Source organism: Panthera onca, chromosome E1 (assembly GCF_046562875.1).
Source record: "Panthera onca isolate mPanOnc1 chromosome E1, mPanOnc1 haplotype 2, whole genome shotgun sequence".
NCBI classification, from domain to species: domain Eukaryota; kingdom Metazoa; phylum Chordata; class Mammalia; order Carnivora; family Felidae; genus Panthera; species Panthera onca.
Window position 1 is genome coordinate 59215772 of NC_138352.1, and position 20489 is coordinate 59236260.

Sequence of the window (20489 nt, forward strand, 5' to 3'; positions counted from 1 at the left end):
GCGCCTGGGTGGCTCAGTGTTTAAGCGTCCGACTTCAGCTCAGGTCACGATCTCGCGGTCCGTGAGTTCGAGCCCGAAGGGTTGATGGCTCAGAGCCTGGAGCCTGCTTCCGATTCTGTGTCTCCCTCTCTCTCTGCCCCTCCCCCATTCATGCTCTGTCTCTCTCTGTCTCAAAAATAAATAAACGTTAAAAAAAAATTAAAAAAAAAAAAAAAAAGAAGATGTTTAGCAGCATCCCTGGCCTCCGCCTACCAGATGCCAGGAGCACCTCCCCCTTGTTGTAACAACCCAGAATATCTCCGCACACTGCCAAATGTCCCTGGTGTGCAAATCGCTCCTTTAAGGATATTTTTCGTGAGACTCGTTTCAATCACTCTATTTTTTTTCCTCCCGCGTTTATTTTTTATATGGGTCTGTGTAGTTGTGATTAAGAGGCTCATTTATTGAGTAGCCTAACATTTCATGAAAAGTGTGCGTGCACGCGCTTTGTTAATGGAAGCGTGAGCTATACTCCTTTGCCTCAGGATATACAGGGAGGAAACTGCACAAAGGCCACGAGCAGGCAAAGAGTAGTCTTGATTCTCAGCAGGAGCCTCCATCGTTCCCCAGACCTCTAGCCCCAGGCTGAGCACCGCTGCTACACAATCCCTCCACCCTGCCACTCCCCCACTGCAGACTGCCACCACCCCTAAGTTGGGCTGTTTGTCCCCTCTCCCTGCCTCGCACTCAGCTCAAGCTGTTTACCCTGCAGTGCCCCACTCTGTATAACCAAATATGGCCCTTCCTCCCAGGCCTGGAACGAGGCTTTCTCTGGGCCTCTCCTCTCCCCTGGTGCATCTATCAACCGCCTCAGCCTGAGCCAGGTCCTTTGGCACTGGGCGCCTGGCTTTTTTTGCTGGCTAATCTGTTCCGTGTGGTACACTTCTCTCCTCACGGGCCATGTCAGTTCCTGGAAGGCAGGGCTGACTCAAACAAGGAATCCATTTCTACTATGCACCCACCCCCAGCCCAGCCTTGTGCCAGGCACCCAACAGCATCTCGAGCCCACAACGTTGAACTTGGCATTTAATCCCTGCCCAAGGCTGCTCTTCCCATCTGGTTTCCTAAAGCTCTCCCCCCACCCCCACCCCCACCCCCCTGTCTAGGCACTTCTCCAACCCCTCCCCACCTGCCAGTTAAAATCCTCCCAGATTCAGCTCAAAAAGGTGCCCTTAAGGTGGAATTAAATCTTTTCCTTCCTGCCGAGAGCCAGCCTATCACCTCTTCCCTACACACATCTGCAACACCTGGCACACGACTTTGCATTTTACGTTAGATCTAACGTGAGCCTGTCTCACCTTCTCCACCCACTCACACCCCGCTGCCGGCGCCCTAAGGAAGGGGACTGAGAGCTGTTTATCCTTGCCCTCCCGACTCTCTTTCAACTCCTTTGGGGCCTGGCTGCCCAGCATTTAATGAGTTTGTTGAACAGAATAGAAACAGGTGCACAAACGTCCCTAATCCAGAAGCTGACATCCCGTAAACGTCCTTGAACGCACTGTGTGAGGGGTAGCTCCCTTGTTGGTCAATGTCTTCAGACAGGCACTGTCCTACCTTGGGGCAAACTCTACCAGGCGCCCGTAACCCTGCCGAGCCGGGCCCCGACGTCACATGATTGTCCAATCACATGATCCCGCAAAAAAGTGGGGGAGGGTGGGAAGAGAGACGTAGGGAGGGGGGAAAGAGAATTGAGTAAGAAAGCAGCACAGCTTTCCAGGCTGGCCCCGCCTCTACATCGACCAATAGCCAGTAGAAGCCCGACATTCAGGACACCTGGCCAATGGAAATTGAGGTGGGCGGGCCATCGCGCTGCCAGGCCCTAGTCCGGGAGCTTCCCGGCCGCGGCTACCCAGAGAGCGCGGAGCGAGTCGCAGGTAAGGAGGGCGGCCGCGCAGATCTCTCGCTTGCTTCTTCCCAGAGGTTCGGCCAAGCGGACGAGAGGCTTGGGATTCCTCCAGAGTTTCAGCCGGGAGGCAAGAGAAGACTGGCTTAGAGAAACTCCTTTGGGGATTTCCGATGCACTGGAGACAGTTTTAGGGGGTGGGAGTAAGCAGTGACTGCAGTGACCCCCGTGAGAATGGGGCTCTCTCCCTCTCCAGCATCCTCGGGAGCTGCAGCCCTTTCCCCCAAAGCTGGGGCCACTCTATTCTTGAGCCGGCTCCGGCCGCGTCCCGGTGCTGGTGGTGGTGTTGGTGGGTGGCCCCTGGGCGCCTGGGAATGAGAGAGGCGTCGGCCCCTGGTCCGGGAGCTCAGAGGGCTGCGAGTGGGCTGGAGACCCTGGTTCCTTCAAAGATAGCATGGACTTGGGAATGGTGACCGAACCCCTGGGTTGTGTCTGACTCTCCCTTACTTCCTCTGGAGCGGGGTGGAACCAGCTAACTTCCGCCTCTCTCGGCCACTTTTCCTGCTCGCTCGCAGTTGGGTTCCCTCACCTTTTGGGAATCTCTCTCCTGACGCTCGGAGTTGGGGGCTGCCACCTAGTGGAAGATGGCAGAGCTGGGGGTTTGAAGAGGCAGGCTCCTGTCCTCCCTCTCTACTGTGGGCTGGGGGTGAGAGAGGCTGCCATTCAGAACCCTACTGAGACGAGTTAGGCCCCTTCTTCCCCCATCCCTGATCCTGAGTGTGTACGCGCCTCTGTACATTTGTATTCACTAGAAGCATTCGCTATATTCCCTAACCTTAGGATACCAAGGACGGAAAGTATGTGTAAATAAATCTGAGATCTGTGCAGACAGCACCCCTTTTGGCTTAAGTCAGGGTAGTGGGACGGCCTATGAGGGGTTGAGGTTGGACTCCCAGGAAGCAGGTGGGACCAGCTATGGATGCCTTGCCTGGGAGCTGTAGGTGTTGGTGAGAGGGTGAAAGGGGACAAGGTCCAGGATCAGCCAGACAATGGCCTCCTGGAAATGGTCTTTGAACTGGGAATGGGGCACCGAGGAAAGCCAGGTGAGGGAGAGAGGGTGCCAGTGACTGGGCGAGTGTAAGTCCTCGCCACCCATAGCGTGCAGTGTCCACTCACAGACTCATGGGGAAGCTGAGGCCCAAAGGCAGGAAGCTACTTTTGAGGCTCTCACAATCAGTGGTGGCAATTCTAGGACTGGCACTTAAGTGCAGTATCCAGGCAGCCCCTGCACTTGTCGTTTCTGTTTTGTCTTGTCCTCCTGCTCAGAAAATGCTTGTCTCCCTCCTCTGCTTGGACCCCAGGCCTCTAGTCTCCTGGGTTTGGGGGTGGGAGTGGGGGGGGGGGGGTCCATTCCTGGGCACTGTCCATGGTGCCACTTTGTGAAACAAACCCAGGTCCAGTATGCTTTGGAGCCATCAAAGCCTGTCATCTCCAGGACTTGATATATGACATGGGCATGTTACTAAACATCTCTGAGCCTCAGTTTCCTCCTTTGAAAAGTAAAGGAAATAATTACTACTTTGGATGGTTGTTTCAAAGAAGAAAGAAAATAATATAGTGTAACTGGTGCACGAGAGGGGCAACAAACATTACTGTTTTTGCTCCTCTAGGCAGGGGAACATCTCCTGGGCCCATCCCATTGACCTAGCAGGGCTGGCTGAGCTTGGGGAAAAGTCATTAAGGAAGTGAAAGGCCCCGCAGAGATCGATGATCGTTTTTTTCCACTGTTGCAGCTGGGTGGGCACATGGGGTCCTCTCCACAAACTGCTGAGTTTCGTATTTGGGGTAGGGGGAGAAGCAGGGGTTGGAAGTGGTATGTTTGAGGAGCCTGAAAGGGTCCAGTGGTGTTGTGTGGCCCCTTAGAACACAGGTGGCCCAGTCTGTGCATCCCCTTCCCTGGGTGGGGTGGAGACAGTCAGTGGGCAGGTGTGGCCTCTGGGGAAGGCAGCTCACATTACACTGGCTACCACACTTCCCGTTTCACAACTTTCTCAACTCATTGGTTTCCCATGTCATCATGTGACACCCCTCCCTTGCCCCCAACAGGCCTTTGCAGGTGTGACCACAGCATCAGACAAGGAGGCATCTGGAGGGTCTGGCTGGGGAAGTGGAACCCTTGCTTTTCTTCAAGGGGGGACTCCCTCTTTGCTCCCCAGCTCAGTCTTCCCATGACTACTGACACCTCCTCACCCGCTGGAGGTGACCCATGTCCCTACAGATCAGATCCCCAAATTTTCCTTTCATATGCCTACATCTTTTTTTTTCTTAAGACTTTATTTATTTTTTTATGTAATCTCTACAGCCAACATGGGGCTCGAACCTACATCTCTGAGATCAAGAGTCGTATGCCCTACCGACTAAGCCCCCACACACCTACATCTTTACACACTTACCCACAGAGACTGAGGCATCTGGCCACGTTTGGGGGACACAGGTTTTGTTTTTTTAATGTTTTTATTTTTGAGAGAGACAGAGTGTGAGTGGGGGAGGGGCGGAGAGAGAGGGAGACACAGAATCCAAAGCAGGCTCCAGGCTCTGAGCTGTCAGCACGGAGCCCGACGCAGGGCTCGAGCTCACAAATTGCAATGTCATGACCTGAGCCAAAGTCAGACACTCAACTGACTGAGCCACCCGGGTGCCCCAGGGGATACAGGCTGACACATGTACCTGCATCGGTATTCATGCTCATCGCTGTACGTGTGCTGGTGCACGTGTGACACATACACAGGACACATATAGGGCGACATCTTTTTTTCCCTCCTGGATAAGGAATTGTTGGAGAAGCTCAGGCAGTATCTGGTCGGGGCTGGACTGGCCCCAGAATCAAGGGTCACCTGGGCTCAAGCCAGTTGCCAGATGCCTCTTGGTATTTTGCAGGCAGACCATGTGGACTTTGGTGAGCTGGGTGGCCTTAGTGGCAGGGCTGGTAGCTGGAACACAGTGCCCAGATGGTCAGTTCTGCCCTGTGGCCTGCTGCCTGGACCCAGGAGGAGTCGGCTATAGCTGCTGCAGTCCTGTTCTGGTGAGTGCCCTTCTGCCCAGGTGAGAGCTGGCGGCCTGGGATTTCCCAAAGGGTCATCTTAGCTTGGCTAGAGGAGGGGGCCGAGCTTGGGTCCTTCAGTTTATCGCCTCCTCTCACTTTCCAGGGCAAGGGGCCCACAGCGCTGAGCAGGCGTCTGGGCAGACCCTGCCAGGTAGATGCCCATTGCTCTCCTGGCTACTCCTGCCTCCTCACCATCTCGGGGACCTCCAGCTGCTGCCCATTCCCAGAGGTGAGGGTGCTCTTAGCCCAAAAGAGGGGCTCAAGTCTGCATACAGACGTTTCCTCCACTCACCCCAGGTAAAAAGTCCTCGCCAATGCAGGCATCTCTGTCCCGCAGGCTGTGTCGTGCGGTGACGGCCGCCACTGCTGCCCACGGGGCTACCACTGCAGCGCTGACGGGCAGTCCTGCTTCCGAAGACCAGGTGCGGCAGGGGTGGAGGTGGAGGGTGGGCAGATGGGTGGTCTGTGGAGGCTGGACTGCCCAGGAACCCAGCCATCTGGGTGACCTGATTCCTGACCTTGTGCCCTCATTCCTGTGGCATCTGTACTAAGCAACGCCTTTGCTCTGGACAGAAGGGCACACTAGGCTAGGAAGGGGCAGGAGACAATGCCAGCCTCCAGGCCCAGGGCCAGGCATTGTGAGGGTGGAGAGACGCCAAGCTGGGCTGGTTTAAGGCCAACGCAGGCAGTGGATGCCCCTGCCCTGTGCCGTGTTGCTGAAGCAATGAGTGGCTTGTGAGGAGAGTGGGTTAGGAGTGCCTGGGAGAACACCCAGCCCCAGTGCCGGCCCCCTAGTCCCCGCCCCCACTCCCCCCCCCCCCCCCCCCCCGAGCCCGCAGGCCCTGGTGCCAGCCACTCCTTCAGTGATGGGATAATGGCTTTCACTGGCTGGGTTGGCAGAATCCTGGGTCATCCTGTCCACAGATGCCAACCCCTTGGGTGCCATCCAGTGCCCTGATGGCCGGTTCGAATGCCCCAACTCCTCCACGTGCTGCACTATGCTAGATGGCTCCTGGGGATGCTGCCCCATGCCCCAGGTACAGGCTTGGGAAGATGGGGGGCGGCGGGGAGCAGTAGGGGCAGAGCAGGGGACTGGAGGGAGCCAAGACAGAATCAGAACCATCTCTTGTCAGGCGTCTTGCTGCGAAGACAAGGTGCACTGCTGTCCCCATGGTACCTCTTGTGACCTGGCTCATGCCCGCTGCCTCACGGCCACAGGGACCCACCCCCTGGCAAAGAAGATTCCTGCACAGAGGAGTAACCGGGCAGGTTAGGGGATGGGAGAGCATCGGGTTGGGGGCTGGAAGTGGGGCAAGGCCTCATCTGGCTCCCAGCTGGGGAGAAGTTCCCCACCGCCTTGGCTGCCCACAGGCCTCTCTCCCCTTCCAGTGGTCCTGTGCCCCGATGCACAGTCCCAGTGCCCTGATGGTTCTACCTGCTGTGAGCTGCCCAGTGGGAAGTATGGCTGCTGCCCAATACCTAATGTGAGTGAGGGGCTGTGTGCCCACAGCCACCTGGCCTGGACACCTAAGCACTCCAGGGGGTGGGGCCGGCCGGCCGGCAGGCTGTCGGGAGCCTGGCGGCTCAGGACGCATGCCACCCCCTAGTGGGAGACTGAGGCAGCGTCCGCTGTCTCCTGGCTGCTCCCCGAGCTGACGGAGACTCCACGTCACAGAGACCTTCTCCCACCCCCACCCAGGCCGTCTGCTGCTCGGACCACCTGCACTGTTGTCCCCAGGACACTGTGTGTGACTTGGTCCAGAGCAAGTGCCTCTCCAAGGAGAACGCTACAGACCTCCTCACCAAGCTGCCGGCGCACGCAGGTACCAGAGTCTGGCCACAGACCCCATTCCGCCTGCACCATGCGCGCAGGAGCTCTCCACCAAATCGTTCCAGCAACAGATACGGGGGTGGGGGGCTGATGGCCACAGGGCGCCACGGGGCAGGTACAGGCCTCTCCCTCCACACTGGCTATTGCCTTGGGATCACTGCTGTGATCCTAAATGTACTCCCCGTCCTCGGCATCTGGTTCTAGCTACGGAGCCAGCAAAGGGTTGGGTACCCCAAGGGTTCCCAGCGCCACTGCTGACCTGTTCTCCTTGCATTCGTCACAGTGCAGGAGGTGAAGTGTGACATGGAGGTGAGCTGCCCAGACGGCTACACCTGCTGCCGCCTACAGTCGGGGGCCTGGGGCTGCTGCCCTTTTGCCCAGGTACCCAGGAGTAGTGGGTGGGCTGGACTGAGCAGAAGGTGGCAGCCGGCTAGGCCCCGGTGCCCACCGTCCCCTGTCCATCTGCCCTAGGCTGTGTGCTGTGAGGACCACGTACACTGCTGCCCGGCTGGCTTCAAATGTGACACAGCAAAGGGTACCTGTGAACAGGGGGCCCAGCAGGTGCCCTGGATGGTACAGGCCCTGGCCCGCCTCCGCCTGCCGAAACCCCAAGCCGTGGAGAACGATGTCCCTTGTGATAACATCACTAGCTGCCCCTCCTTCAATACCTGCTGTCGACTCACGTCTGGGGAGTGGGGCTGCTGTCCTGCCCCAGAGGTGTGTGGGTAGGGGGATAGCTTGGGGGGGGAGGGGGGGACAGTGTCTTGGCCTGGGCGGGTAGACTCCTGTTGGCTTTGTTCTTCTGTCGCCTGTCTGGCCCGCAGGTGGCACACCAGCTCTGTGAGACTGTGTCCCAGCCAGAGGAGCTGGGAGTAGGAGAGGGAGTCCGGGTAGGCAGGGGGCTTCCCGTCCCACATAGTAGCTTCCTAGACCATCCTTATCTGCCACTCCCCTTACCCCCCTACAGGCTGTCTGCTGCTCAGACCACCAGCACTGCTGCCCCCATGGCTACACGTGCTTGGCTGGGGGGCAGTGTCAGAGGGGGAACAAGGTGGTGACTGGATTGGAGAAGATGCCTGCCCGCCGGGCTTCCCTGTCTCACCGCAGAGACATGGGCTGTGACCAGCACACCAGCTGCCCAGTGGGGCAGACCTGCTGCCCAAGCTTGAGTGGGGGCTGGGCCTGCTGCCAGTTGCCTCACGTGAGTGCCCTCCCGCCTGCCTCGGACAGGGGAGCGGAGCCCTCCTGGGGAGAGGGGGGGAGAGCCTTTAACGCCACTCTGTCCCTCCCAGGCCGTGTGCTGTGAGGACCGCCAGCACTGCTGTCCGGCTGGGTACACCTGCAACGTGAAGGCCCGATCCTGTGAGAAGGAGGCAGACTCTGCCCACCTTGCTGCCCGCCTGGCCCGTGGCCCTCACGTGGGTGTGGGGAACGTGGAATGTGGGGCCCGGCACTTTTGCCACAATAACCAGACCTGCTGCCCAGATAGCCGAGGGGGCTGGGCTTGCTGTCCCTATCGCCAGGTCAGTGCCAGCCCCCTCCTGCCCCCACGGGGCTGGGGATCCATGGGAGCTGGGTCCTGCTGTGTCCAAGTCTGACTCCCCCCTCTGGCCGTCCAGGGAATCTGTTGTGCAGATCAGCGTCACTGCTGCCCTGCTGGCTTCCGATGTGGGGCCAAGGGAATCAAGTGTCTGCGCAGGAAGAGCCTGAGCTGGGACATGCCCTTGAAGGACCCAGCCCCGAGACAGCTGCTGTGAGGAGAGACTGAGGACTGAAGACACTCCGCAGCCCTCGGGACCCTGCTCAGAGAGTACCCACTGCTCAGGCCTCCCCAGCACCTCTCCCCCACCAGATTCTCCCGATTCCCCGATTCTGAGTCCCCCGCCCATCATGGGAGGTGGGGCCTCAATCTAAGGCCTTCCCTGTCTCCAGGAGGGCTGTGGCGAAAGCCATGTTACAAGCTGCCATCCCCTCCCCCAGTTTCCATGAACCCTGTGGCCAGGTGCTCTTCCCTATCCACAGGTGTGTGTTTGTGCGTGAGTGTCTGTGTGTGTGTGTGTGTGTACGTGTGCGCGCGCTGCAGTAAAGTTTGTACACTTTCTTAATAGTGTCTGATTTTGGCCACCCTGCCTGCCCCACCATGAGCAAGGGCCCCCATCCCCTGTCCACGTTCCCCAACCCCACAGAAAGACCCACACGGAGTTAATCTCACCAGTTTTATATTTGCCGTTACCCACAGCAATCCCATCACATTATCCCCTAGTCCCCAGAGCCGCCCCCGCCACCAGCCCTGTGACCTCGTAGCCCAGAGGTGGGCTAGTCAGCAAGCAGCATCCCCTCCCCTCCCTGGGGTCCACAGAGAAGGCCCCCTCCCTTCCCAGCCCTCACACTAGCTGCTGAGGCCGGTTGCCCCTCCTGCTTTCCCACAATAGATCTTTCTATGTACAGCCACGTTTATACAGGCACTGCTTCCCCCCACCCAGCCCTCCTTCCCCAGCACCTCCCAATGGGAGTCTGGACCCCTCCCACCTCCCGGTCGGAGGTCGACACGGGTCCCTCCCGAAACATTACCCAGTACATACCACTGGACAGCTCCGCAGGCCCCCGGGCACCTCTCCAGGAGGGGGACTGAAGACTAAGAGCGAGGGCCCCCGCGGGCCCCGGGGGCACGCACCCTGGGGGCGGGCCCGGGTGGAAGGGGCGGGGGCGGAGGCGGGGCCGGCCCGGGCGGAGCCGCTACTTGACGTTGAACACCATAAGCGGCCGCTCCTCCCGGCGCTGCCAAGGGCTCTTCTTGTCGCCCGCCTCGTCGCCCACCTCCGCCCCCAGCTCGTCCTCCGGGCTGGTGAGCGAGTCGCGCCGCAGCTCGCTGGCGCTGCTGCGGGAACTGTCCCCGCGGCTGCGGCCCCGACCCCGGGGTACCGTGGCCGCCCGGCCCTCGGGCGCCGCCACTTCGTCCAGCAGCGGCGTCAGCGAGTTGTCCTCGGGGGAGCAGAGGCCCGTGCGGCTCTCGCTGCTGCTCGGCTCCGTGTCCTCGCTGAGCGCCAGGCGCGGGGGCGCGGGAGGCGGCGGCGGCGGCGGGGGTGGCGGCGGGGCGGCGGACGGGGTCCGCTCCCGCTCCTCGCGCAGGGGCCGCCGGCGCGCAGGCCGCGCCTCGTGGACGTCGACGCCCGAGTCCAGGCTGGCGTCGGTGCTGCGGCCGCCCCCGCCCGCCTGCAGGTCGATGTAGGAGTGGCGCACTTGCGAGTTGGAGCGCCCGTCCAGGGACACAAACCAGGCGCGCGGGTGAGGCTTCACGCCCAGTTCGAGCAGCTTCTTCTCGGTCAGCGCCTGCAGCTCCCCGTTGAGCTGCGCCATGGTGGACTCGTTGAACAGCACCGGGATGGTGACCGAGCCACTGACCGGCGCCGAGCGCCCGCCCCCCCAGCCCTCGCCGCCGCCGCCCCCGCCGCCCTCGCCGCCCGCGCTCGAGTGGCCCTGCATCAGCGGGCGCTGGGGGTCGGGCGGGGGGAAAGGGCGCGCGGGGCCGGGGCCCGTGCCCTCGGGCGGGGCTGGCTCGTCGCCCGCCCCCGCTGCGCCCGCCTCGCCGCCGAGGCGTACGTAGTGCGCGGGAATCACCAGGGTGGGCATGACGTTGCGGTAGACGCTGTCCTTGAGGTGGTCGATGGAGCCGCAGAAGATGAGCTGCCCGGCCTGGCTGAGCGACGGCGGCCGCGCCAGCTGGTCCACCGACTGCGACAGGAGGAAGTCGGGGGGCTTGCTCTCGGCTGCTCCCTTGTGGCCCAGGTAGTGCTCGAAGGGCGGCGGCGGAGAGGGCGGCTCCTGCAGGAAGGCGGGGGTCGCCGAGCCCCCCCGCCGGTACTCCTCTAGGCCTGGCTCCAGCCCGCCGGGACCCTCGACGGAGCGGGCGCCCTTGAGCCCCGCGCCCTCGCCCCCGCGGGCACCCCCAGGCTCGGCGGCCGGGCGGCTGGCGGAGCGCGGCTTGGCGCGGAAGAAGTCGTCCCGGGAGGCGGCCAAGTCCCGAGAGCTGGAGAAGGCCGAGTGCAGGGGGCCTGGGGGCGGAGCCTCAGGGTCTCCCGACGAGGCGGGCTCCAAGGGTCCCCCACAAATGAGGTGGAGCTGGGACATCGAGGTGGCCTGGTCTCGTTTGTTACCATCAGAGGGCCCGGACAGCTGCAGCTTGCGGTGCTGTTGCCTCGGCTTCAGGCAGCGTCTCCTGGAGGGTATTGGGGGGGGGGGGGGGAACTCAGGAAAGCGTTGGGGGCCTGAGCTGCTCCCTCACCCCATACTTGCAAGGCGAGGGTTGAATATAGTTGGAGGGGTGGGGAGAATGCCTGAGACTCAGGAGAAATGCTGGGGAACCCAGGTGGGCCTGGGGAGAGGTCTGTGGAAAGAGCTTGGGTGTCTGTGGGTGTCCTTCGCTTGTAGGAGGCGCTGTGGGAACCTGGGGGGAGCACGTAAGCCAACCAGGGCCACGTCTAGCCTGAGGCGGGAGCGGCTGCCGACCGTCCCTTTGGAGGGGCCTGGCCTGTGGGTCCTGCCTCCTTCCCCCCCCCCCCCCCCCCCACGTCTCTTCAGCCACCAGTCTCTCAGGTCTGTGCATGTGCATTGGAGGTCCTTTCCTGTCAGTGCCTTGAAGACTGGAATTGTATTTTATGCATCTTTGGGGCTCAAGCGCCCAGCCCAACACCAGGCACAGAGCAGGCTTCTGTCCGCATGGGATGAGGGGAGGTTGGGGGATTGGGAGGCACTCACCGGCAGTAGTAGATGAGCAGACACAGCAGAATGAGCACCAGCAGGGCCAGCGCTGCCAGGATGGTGAGCAGAAAGATGGTGTGGTAGGTGCCGATGTCCTGGATGCCTGATGTGATGGTGACCAGTCCTGTGCCAGGCAAGGGCTTAGCATTCCAGGCATGGACGCCCTTCCCGCCTTTCAGGAGTCTATGCTCCCAACCTCCCCTTCCCCCACTGCCCCCTGTCCCCACTGTCCCCCCATCTCTCACCAGTGGTGGGGGAAGCCATGGCAGCTGCCCAGTACCCCAGCTGGGGGGAAATGAAGGTCCAGTAGAGCTGCCGGCCTTCCTTCCGGATCACACCAGTGCCGTTGCGTACCCACAGCCCTGGAGAAGCGGGAGTTTCATGAAACTCAATGCCACTCCCCTCCCCCCCCCCCCCCCCCGCCCCAGCTAAGTCCCACTTTATTTCCCCAAACTCCAGCGGCTGCACCCCTTGAGGCACTCACCACTCTTGGGGTCGAACCTCCAGGCTGGAATGCTGGTGCCCGCAGTAAGGGCACGAGGCTCGGAGGGCACGGGCAGGGACAGGTGAATGGGGCCTGAGAGTGGCACTTCTGTTCCGTTGCCTGTTAGTAGGTGCACGCTGACAGCAGCCAGCGGCATCAGCTCCAGCCAGGAGCCATTGCCTGGGTGGGGGAAGGAGACACAAGGGCTGAGGGGTGAGTCCTGATGGGAGGAGGACATCCCTTGCATGCTGACACCCAGCGTACCTGAGCTGGAGGCCTCGGTGCCCAGGAAGGCAGGGAAAGCACGCATTTCCTGCTGGGTGCTGGCGGGGGTGAGCGAGGCCCAGAGCTGGCTGTAGGTAGAGCTGACCGGCAGGCGGGCAGCCCGGCGCTGGAACTGCACCCACGGCTGGGAGCGGGCACCTGGATGGAGAGGGGGGCCTCCTGTGGATTGGCCAGGGACAAGGTTCCCCAGGGACCAGGAGCAGAAAGCAAGTATGCGAGGAGAAGGGAGCTATTGGGTCAGGCCACTTGGGAAGGTCAGGGAGGGTTGTGACTTGGGGAGAGAACTGGGCATTCATAGAATGTTAACCTGGAAAGGAAAAAGGACACGGACCTGAAATCTAGTCCTGGCTGTGTGACCCTGAGCGAGTTACTTGCTCTCTCTGAAACACTATTTCCTCATTAACCCATAAAATGCTGAGGTTCAGGTCCTCAAACAGGTACTATTGACTGCTGTGTGGCAACACTGTGCTAGGTGCTAGAGATACAAAGTTGAATAAAACACAGTCCGCAATTCCCTGCCTTCAAGTTCACAGTCTTGTGCAGCACTGTCCATTTTGGTACCCATTAGAACTTTCTGCTGTGACGGATGGAAATGTTCTCTGTGCTGCCCATTACAGTCCCCATTAGAGACACAGGGCTATTAAGCGCTTGAAAGGTGGCTAGTGTGACTAAGAAACTGGATTCATTTTTCATTTTTTTTAATTTAATGAATTTTTAATCTATTTAAAGAGCCACATGTGGCTACTGACTACTACATTACACAGCTTAGGTCGTGTGTGTGTGTGTGTGTGTGTGTGTGTGCGCGCGCGCGCGTCTGTCTGCCTGTTTTGGGGTGGAGGGGGCGTATAAACAGAATTCCAGTACGGTGTGGTCGTCGCTAACATTTATTAAGCTTTAAGATATACTGGACACTGTTCTAATCAGTGTTAACCCCTATAATTAGTACAGCAGCCCCTGAAGTAGGTGCTTTCGTTATCAGCCCTGTTGTATACATGCAGAAACGGAGGCAGGAGAAGTTTAGTGACTTGCCCAGGGTCACAATCCTGGAGCCTAACTGAAGCCCAGGAAGCCTGGTGCCAGCCCAACTTCTCAGCCCCTGAACATCATACCTTGCTATTAAAATACGGTATAAAGGGCACTCGGCCCACCCAGCTGGGGTAGGTCCTGTGGAGTCTTGCATGGTGAGTAAGACTCCACCAGGAAATAGGATATAAAGGGACCTCCAGGAGAACGGACAAGAGAAAGGCCCAGAGGCATGGGGCAGTGTGCTGGCTGGGGACCCCAGGTGACTGAGTGGCATGTAGGCCCCACAGGGCACAGTCAGCTTTGTGAAGGAATTGAGGCTTGACTTTGAAAGCAGTGGGAGCCATGGGAGGGCGGTAAACTAGGGGGCAACAAAGAGATAATTTGGCATTTTGTTATTTTTTAAAGTAGACTTCACACCCAATATGGGCTTGAACTCACGACCTCGAGATCGAGAGTTGCCTGCTCTACCGACTGAGCCAGCCAGATGCCCCTTGTTTGCATTTTACAAACCTCCAAAGACAGTTTTTAGGAGCCTCTGGTTCAGGACCAGGGAAATGAAGGTGAGCCAACAAGTAACTTGGGAACAAGGGCACAAGCTAAGAATATAAATTGGAGGGGGGTGGGGTGGGTGTTCTCTGTCTCCAAAATCCACTGTGGCTCCCTGGTACGAGCCAGATCAACCAGTCTGCACCAGGCACGCCACCTGCAGAGCCAGGCCAGAGCATTCCCTGCACCCTCACTGTCCACTTCTGCCCCTGCATCTGGATTCCTCTCCAGTGAGGGCGCCTCCTTGCTCCCCCTTCAACTCCCAAGGCCACATGGTCCATAGCTCCTGTCCCCAAATTCTTTTGCCCTGCTACACTCACAGGGTAGAGTTGTCTCAATACTAAAGGCGGCTGCCCTCTACTCCACTGTTCTACCTGCTTTGTAATTAGTTCAGGGTTTGCAGGGATCTGTTTGTCTTCCTACTTGTCTGTGAACTCCACAAGGCAGGGAGCGGGTTCTTTCTTCCCATTGTTCCCCAGCACCAGACACAATGCCTGGCGCAGCACAGAGACTGAAGCCGTGAGTAGACAGGTACCACTGTGGGATTTCTCCAGGCCTTGCACTTGACAGTTGTCCAATAGCTATGGAATGACCCCCTCGCGGCCTTCTAACATAACCAAGCCCCCAGTAGGTGCACAAGAAATACATGGAGATCCACCAGTGAAACAGGTGGCAGGGAGTGGGGATTCTAATGGTAGGAGTAGAGGGAGAATAGAAATCACGAGAAGCCCCAATAATAATAAACATTTATTGACCACCTTCTGTGCTGTTTTTTTTTTTTTTTTTTGCATGTTTGATGATATTTAATCCTTACTTCAATCTGATCACATAGATACTATCAATATACACATCTTACAGAGGGACAAACTAAGGCTCAGAGAGGTTAAGGGACTTGCTCAAGGGCATCCAGCTAATCTGTGGAAGAGTGGAGCTCTCTACACCCAGGTCGGAGGGGGGAGGAAGAGGAGCTGGTATGAGGTAGGGGGGAAAGAGGAGCCTTACCAGGAGAGCCCAAGAGGATGTGCACCAGGTCCTCATAGAGGATGAGGGTGGCCGGCCGCTCGGGAAGCAGGTAGAGGCTGACTGATGCATACACTGTGGGAGGGGTGGCCTGTCAGCACCAGAGAAAGCTCCCCCCAAACCCCAAGGCCGGGCACTCCTTCCATCTGAATCCCAGTGACTTCATCTTCCTTCAGCCCCCTCTGTGTACCCCAGCCCGGGCAGCAGCTGCTGGAAAGTCTGCCCCCTCCACCCCCAGGGACTATTTTGGGAAGGGGCTGATGGGGTCAGCTGCTGCCCACCCCCCCTCCACCTGCCCCTGCACTCACAGGGCAGCTTGTCAACACGCCAGGGCACAGAGTTGGTGAGAAAGCCAGGGCGAGCAGCAGTGACCAGCACCCAGGTGCCCAAACGGTAGCTGAGGGGCAGTATGGCCACGCCCTCTGAGTCCGTGGTGCCAGCGGCAAGCAGCATCCGGTTCCCAAATACATCCACTGAGGCCCGGGCCAAGGGCACCAGCTCCCCGCTCACGTACACCTGCACCTTGATCAGGATCTCTGTGGGGTGAGGAGAGTGAGGAGGAAGGGGGGGAAAGAGAACTGGAGGGAGCCCCAAGATCAGAGGAGGGGGCTGTGGGTTAGAAGCAGCTTTGGGGTCCAGGTGAGACAAGGTTTCCTAAGAGTCGGCATTGGTAGGGCCCTCATTTAAACCTCACACCAGCCTGTGAGGTAGGGGGTGCTAACACATGCACTTTTTCCACATTTTAACATTTCTGAACTCAGATTATGCCTATGATTGATGATGTCATAATTACAATTGGCAGCGTTTTTTTCTTTTCTTACTGGTACATGAAATAATGGTGCATCTTACAGTCAATGATGTATTAGATTCCATCAAATATGTTCTTAGTCCATTTTACAGATTAAGAGGCTGAGGCTCAAAGTTTAGACACTTGCACTGCAGTTAACGGGAGACCTGGGATCCAAACCTGGAAGTATGACTCTAGACCCAAATTCTTAACCACTGGACCCTATGGGGCACGTGTCAGGGAGGGGAGAGGGATGAGGGCTGAGAAAGGAGGACTAAGCAGAAGACCAAGGGTCTGCAGATGGAGAGGAGAGAGACCAAGATTCAGCCAATGAGAAGGGGAGGGAGGGAGGCTGGGTCAGAGTTTTGGTTCTGAAGAAAAAGCTGAGAAAGGGGACACTAGGGAGCTGGTCATTCCCCTCATTTATTCTCTTCCCAGAATCCTTTGCACACGCTTGTTTCCTTTCAGATTTAGGGACTCACCCCAAGCTCTAAGCCCAACCAAGTGCCTCCCTAACCCCTCCCCCTCACAAGTACTGCCTGCCCCCTCCCAACTGGTCAGCTACAAGTCAGTCACCATGGCAACGCCCTCATTCCTCCCAGGAGATGGGCAGAGAGCTGGGGCCCTGGCAAGGGGAAGGAGTTCTGGGGGGGCTGACCCAGGCCCAAGGGAAACTGGTGTGGAGAGGGCTGAGAAGGGAAGTCCAAGTTTTTTGCTTTCCAGCCACCTCTGCCCCTGGACCCAGGACAGCTTGTCCAGGGTGGGCCTGCAGGTGTCCTGAGCTCAGACAGAGTGACCCTGTAGGGACCAGGCCTGGAGTTGTCGTCATGGACTCCCCAGGCAGCCTCTCTGATCCGTATTACCATCTACCTCTCTCCACTCAGCAAGGTCCCTCCCTCAAGAACATACCTCACCCCTACCTTGCTGCTAATAATGGGAGGAGGTTTCCATACCTCGAAAGGTACAGAGGCCTCATTGCAGGGCCCAGAAGATGGGTGGGGAGTGGGTTAGGTGCTGGAGAGTCCAACCTAGGAGAGTCCAAGTGCCCTGGAAGCTCAGGGCAGCGGGGCATGGGGAGGTAAGGGGGACTCATGGGTGGAGCCTGACACTCAACAGTGACAGGTGTCTTATCTCAGGCTTCCAACCCCAAGGCCAGCGACACGCCTGGCCCTGGCATCCCATCCAGCTGTTCTCCTGAACCCACCTCCCTCACCCCTCCCAGGCCAAAGCCCAACTTGGCAGGGTGGGTGCACACACTTGACTCTTTCCTACTCTGCTTTTCCCAGGAGCTGACAGTCTCCCTGCCCCTCCTCCACTACCACTCAGGAGGAATTCTGAGAAGCCAGAGGGGCTCGGCTACTCCCCACCCCTACCCCCGGCTAGGAGCAGCTGGATGGAGCAGCTGGGAAGAAGGGACCCAGGAGTCTGGAATATGGTCATTTGAGGGAATGCTTTGGGTTCAACGGCCAGAGCCTCAGATGAGGGGAAGGGGCCCAAGGAACACGACGGGGGTGGGTGGGTGGGCCTGAAGGAGACATTGGTGGGAAGGGGTGGGCAGGTGCCTAGCAGATTCTCTCCCCGCTTCCCCTCAACCTGGGCTCTCAGCCAGTGGCCTGGGAGAGCCCTCTATCCTGGCTCTATTCCAGCCAATGCCCTGGGCCCCCTCCCCTGGGGTACAGGACTTGAAGGAGAGGCTTCTTGAGAAGCCAGGGCCCCTTCCTATCCATCAAACCCTCCTCTCCTCCCGCAGAGAGCAGGGAAGACTGAGGCCAGAGGTGAGCCTTCCCCATTTCTCAAGCTTGGCATTCCATACAGTATCCGCCTCTCCAGGCTTCAGCCCTGCCTCATTCCAGGAGGAAATCCGACCCCCTGCCTTCATCCGGACCCCACTTCCCTCATCCAGACGCCCCCCCACCCCCACCCCCCGTTTTTCCTGTCAGCTCCTTGGTGGGGAGATGAGGAATGGAGAGCACCGTTTCGGGCAGGGACGGGGCCCAGAGGCGATAGAGGAAACAGTAGCTGGGGTGGTGGGGCAGGAGGCTGGAAGGTGGGCGCAGGGCTGGAGTGGGCGAGGCCCCGAGAACCCAGGCGTCCCAGGCGTCGGTAGGGAGTCATGGTCTAGCTCTCCCACCCTCTCCCGCTGCAGGAGACCACCCCACCCCCCACCTCACACACCCACCTGGGCCCGTGAGGCGCCGGGAGGCTCTCCTCCACCGCGATGGAGAGGTTAGATGAGGAGGGGTGACCTGGGGGAGGGCTGGGGATAGGAGTGGCCGGAGGCCTGCTGGACGGGAACCCAGGCACCTGCCCTCCTAGCCGGCACAGCCCACAGCCAGCTAGCCAGCTCAGCATGGCTCCGCCACCACAGCCCTGCCATGCGCTTTGGCTGGGAATCACCGCGTACCCCTTTTTCCAGATCCCCCCAAACTGCATGCCCTCCCCCCTCAAGGTTTGACAGCGTTTCTTTGGTACACCCCCAATTCTGAACCTGGGGGGCCGGCCGGGGGCTGTCAGGCTCCAGAGCGAAGAACCCCATTCGAGCAGTCAATCCGCCCACCGCCTCACCCACTCCCCCTTCTCCCCTCCCCCCTTCCAACCCAGCTCCAGGCGCCCAGCCCCCGTCCGGGTCCAAGGTGGCAGCCGATGCTGGCGCCCCCACCCAGCCCGCGTCGGGAGCGAGGAACCCGCAGGGGGCTGCGGAGCGGGCTCCCGCCCCAGCCCGCCCCTGGGCGGGTGTCTTCGGTAGACAATGGCTCAGGCAGCAACGCCTCGCGGACCAGGAGAGAGAAAAACAAGGCGAGAGGGGGAGGCGGCGCGGAGCCTGGGGACCCCCGCTCTCCCCATTGTGTCTCCCCGAGACCCCCGCCCTGGCAGTCTCCCTCTCCCTTCCTCCTCTCCCCCGTAAGCGCCGACCCGAAGTCGCCTGGCTCCCCCCCACCCAAACCCACGGAACAGAGTACCCCCCCAATTCACGAGCGCCGCGAAGAGGGGGCTGGCGGGCGGGGGCCCGATGGAGGGGGCGCAGGCCCGCGATCGCTGCCCCTCCTGGCCGAGACTCACCCTGCGGGCTGGGGGGCTCCGGCGGCGACTTGCCGGGAGCCCGGGAGGCGCCGCCGAGCAGCAGCCCCAGCAGCGGCAGCAGCCGCGCGAGGACGCTGGGGCCACTCGGCGGCGGCATCGCGGGGCTCGGCGGGGCCCTAGCGGCCCATGGCTCCCGCCCGGCCCCGCTCGGCCGGCCCCGTTCAGCCCCAGCTCTGCGCCGCGCCGCGCCGCTCGGGCTCCCGCTCTGGCTGCGGCGGCCGCTCAGCGCGATTGTCTCCGCCCGGAGCCGCCGCCAGCGCCCCCTGCAGGCGGCGCCCCACCCCGCGGGCCTGGGGCACCGCCCCCTCACCGCCCAGCTCCGCACGCCGCCCGCCGGCCCTGCCCGCCCTCAGCTCACCCTGCAGCCCCGACCCCGCGCTCCCAGACCCAGAGCTGCAAGGGAGTGCAACGAAGAGGGTCCAATCACCCGGGTTCTTGGAGGTCCAGAGCCCTTGAAATTTGGTGCAAAATTTGGGAGGGAGAAAGGCTCACCACACACTCAAAGAGGTGAGACCGTCACGAGTGTTTCCAAAAAGTGTAGAAACTGCCCAGTTCTACCTGCACAAACACCCACGCAATGGGAATCAGTCAGTCCCGGTCTCTAGCTTCTGCCTGTTGAGCCATGAGCAAGTTACTTCGCCTCTGGTCCTCAGCCTTCCTTTAAAGTGAGAATTGTAATAATCTCTACCTCGTGTGGCTGTTGTTATGATTAATTGAGATAATGATGTAAAGGATCTAGCATATGCTTGACGAGGGGCGCGATAATGGTGCTATTGTTGGCCCAGGGTGAAGTGGAAGCTCACCTCCACTCAGATAAGATCCACCGTTGGGCAGTCATAATGCTTAGGAATTTCTTCTAGAGGTGCAAGCAGTTTCTCTCTGGGAATCACCAATCTGTCCCACTGGTTCATGTATGGCAGTCTTTTCCTTCTTCCTTAGCTACATTTGAACCTCACATTTGAAGCCTTCCCTAGCCTCACAGCCAAGCTCTCTCTTTTTCCAGTTTCTGGTTGTCATCATTATGTAGTTTCTGGGTGGCCAAATCCTCACTAATCTGGTATCCCTCTCTTGGTTTTCTCTGATTTTCACCTTCTCCTTCTCACAGTGTGGTGTCCCAAAAGGGATTGGATACTTAGAGCAAGGACATTGTCCCCCAGAGGACAACAGGATTCTCTCCTCATTGGGTCTCCTAGTTGATCCTCTGACTTAAAGAACCTTGTTATGAGTTTGTGATACCAGATTCTTTTTCCCTCCCTCCTCCCTCCCTTCCTTGTTCCTTCCTTCCTTCCTTCCTTCCTTCCTTCCTCCCTTCCTTCCTTCCTTCCTTCTCTCCCTTCTCTTCTTTCCTTCTCTTTTTCTTTTTCTTTTTCTTTTCTTGTTTCCCTCCTTTTGTCTCTCCCTCTCCCCCTTCCTCCCTCTTTCTCAGAAATTTCCATCTAACCAGATTTCCCAGTCTTCTTATGTAACCAATTTTTCACAACCTCAACACAGGATTTAGCATTCGTCCCTGGTGAGTTTCATCTTGTTGGTTTCCACCCAACTTTACAATCTGTCAAGGCTGCCTTGAATGGGCTTCAGTCCCCCATTGTGCTGGGGCTCCCTCACAGCCAGCAGCCACCTGCGGGGTGGAGAGCAGCTTCCCTGCCTGCTTTCAGGGGTCTCATGACAATACCAGGCAGCTCAGAA

At 59.3% G+C, this 20489-nt stretch overlaps 2 protein-coding genes across 5 annotated transcripts; one reads left to right on the forward strand and one right to left on the reverse strand.

Annotated features, from left to right (window-relative positions):
* Positions 1-1795: 1795 nt before the first annotated feature.
* On the forward strand, positions 1796-8921 carry GRN (granulin precursor). Of its 4 annotated transcripts, none has more exons than XM_060645920.2 (13): positions 1796-1913; positions 4820-4984; positions 5064-5214; positions 5323-5407; positions 5910-6022; positions 6119-6254; positions 6357-6469; positions 6685-6808; positions 7100-7197; positions 7288-7533; positions 7784-8017; positions 8109-8339; positions 8436-8921. In XM_060645920.2, the coding sequence occupies exons 2-13, from the start codon at positions 4827-4829 to the stop codon at positions 8571-8573; spliced, it is 1827 nt and encodes a 608-aa protein (XP_060501903.1). In that variant the 5' UTR covers positions 1796-1913; positions 4820-4826; the 3' UTR covers positions 8574-8921. The 4 variants fall into 4 exon arrangements, with proteins under 4 accessions (XP_060501903.1, XP_060501904.1, XP_060501905.1 ...); XM_060645921.2 differs by having other exon boundaries at positions 6375-6469; XM_060645922.3 differs by having other exon boundaries at positions 4820-4964; positions 5089-5214.
* A 98-nt stretch (positions 8922-9019) lies between these two features.
* Positions 9020-19050, reverse strand: FAM171A2 (family with sequence similarity 171 member A2). Its single transcript, XM_060645919.3, has 8 exons — positions 18783-19050; positions 15244-15471; positions 14918-15010; positions 12323-12481; positions 12059-12238; positions 11820-11936; positions 11572-11698; positions 9020-11032 (listed from the first exon to the last, which is right to left on the reverse strand). Exons 1-8 carry the CDS (start codon positions 18898-18900, stop codon positions 9553-9555), a joined length of 2502 nt encoding a protein of 833 aa, XP_060501902.1. The 5' UTR covers positions 18901-19050; the 3' UTR covers positions 9020-9552.
* Between the last annotated feature and the right edge of the window lie 1439 nt (positions 19051-20489).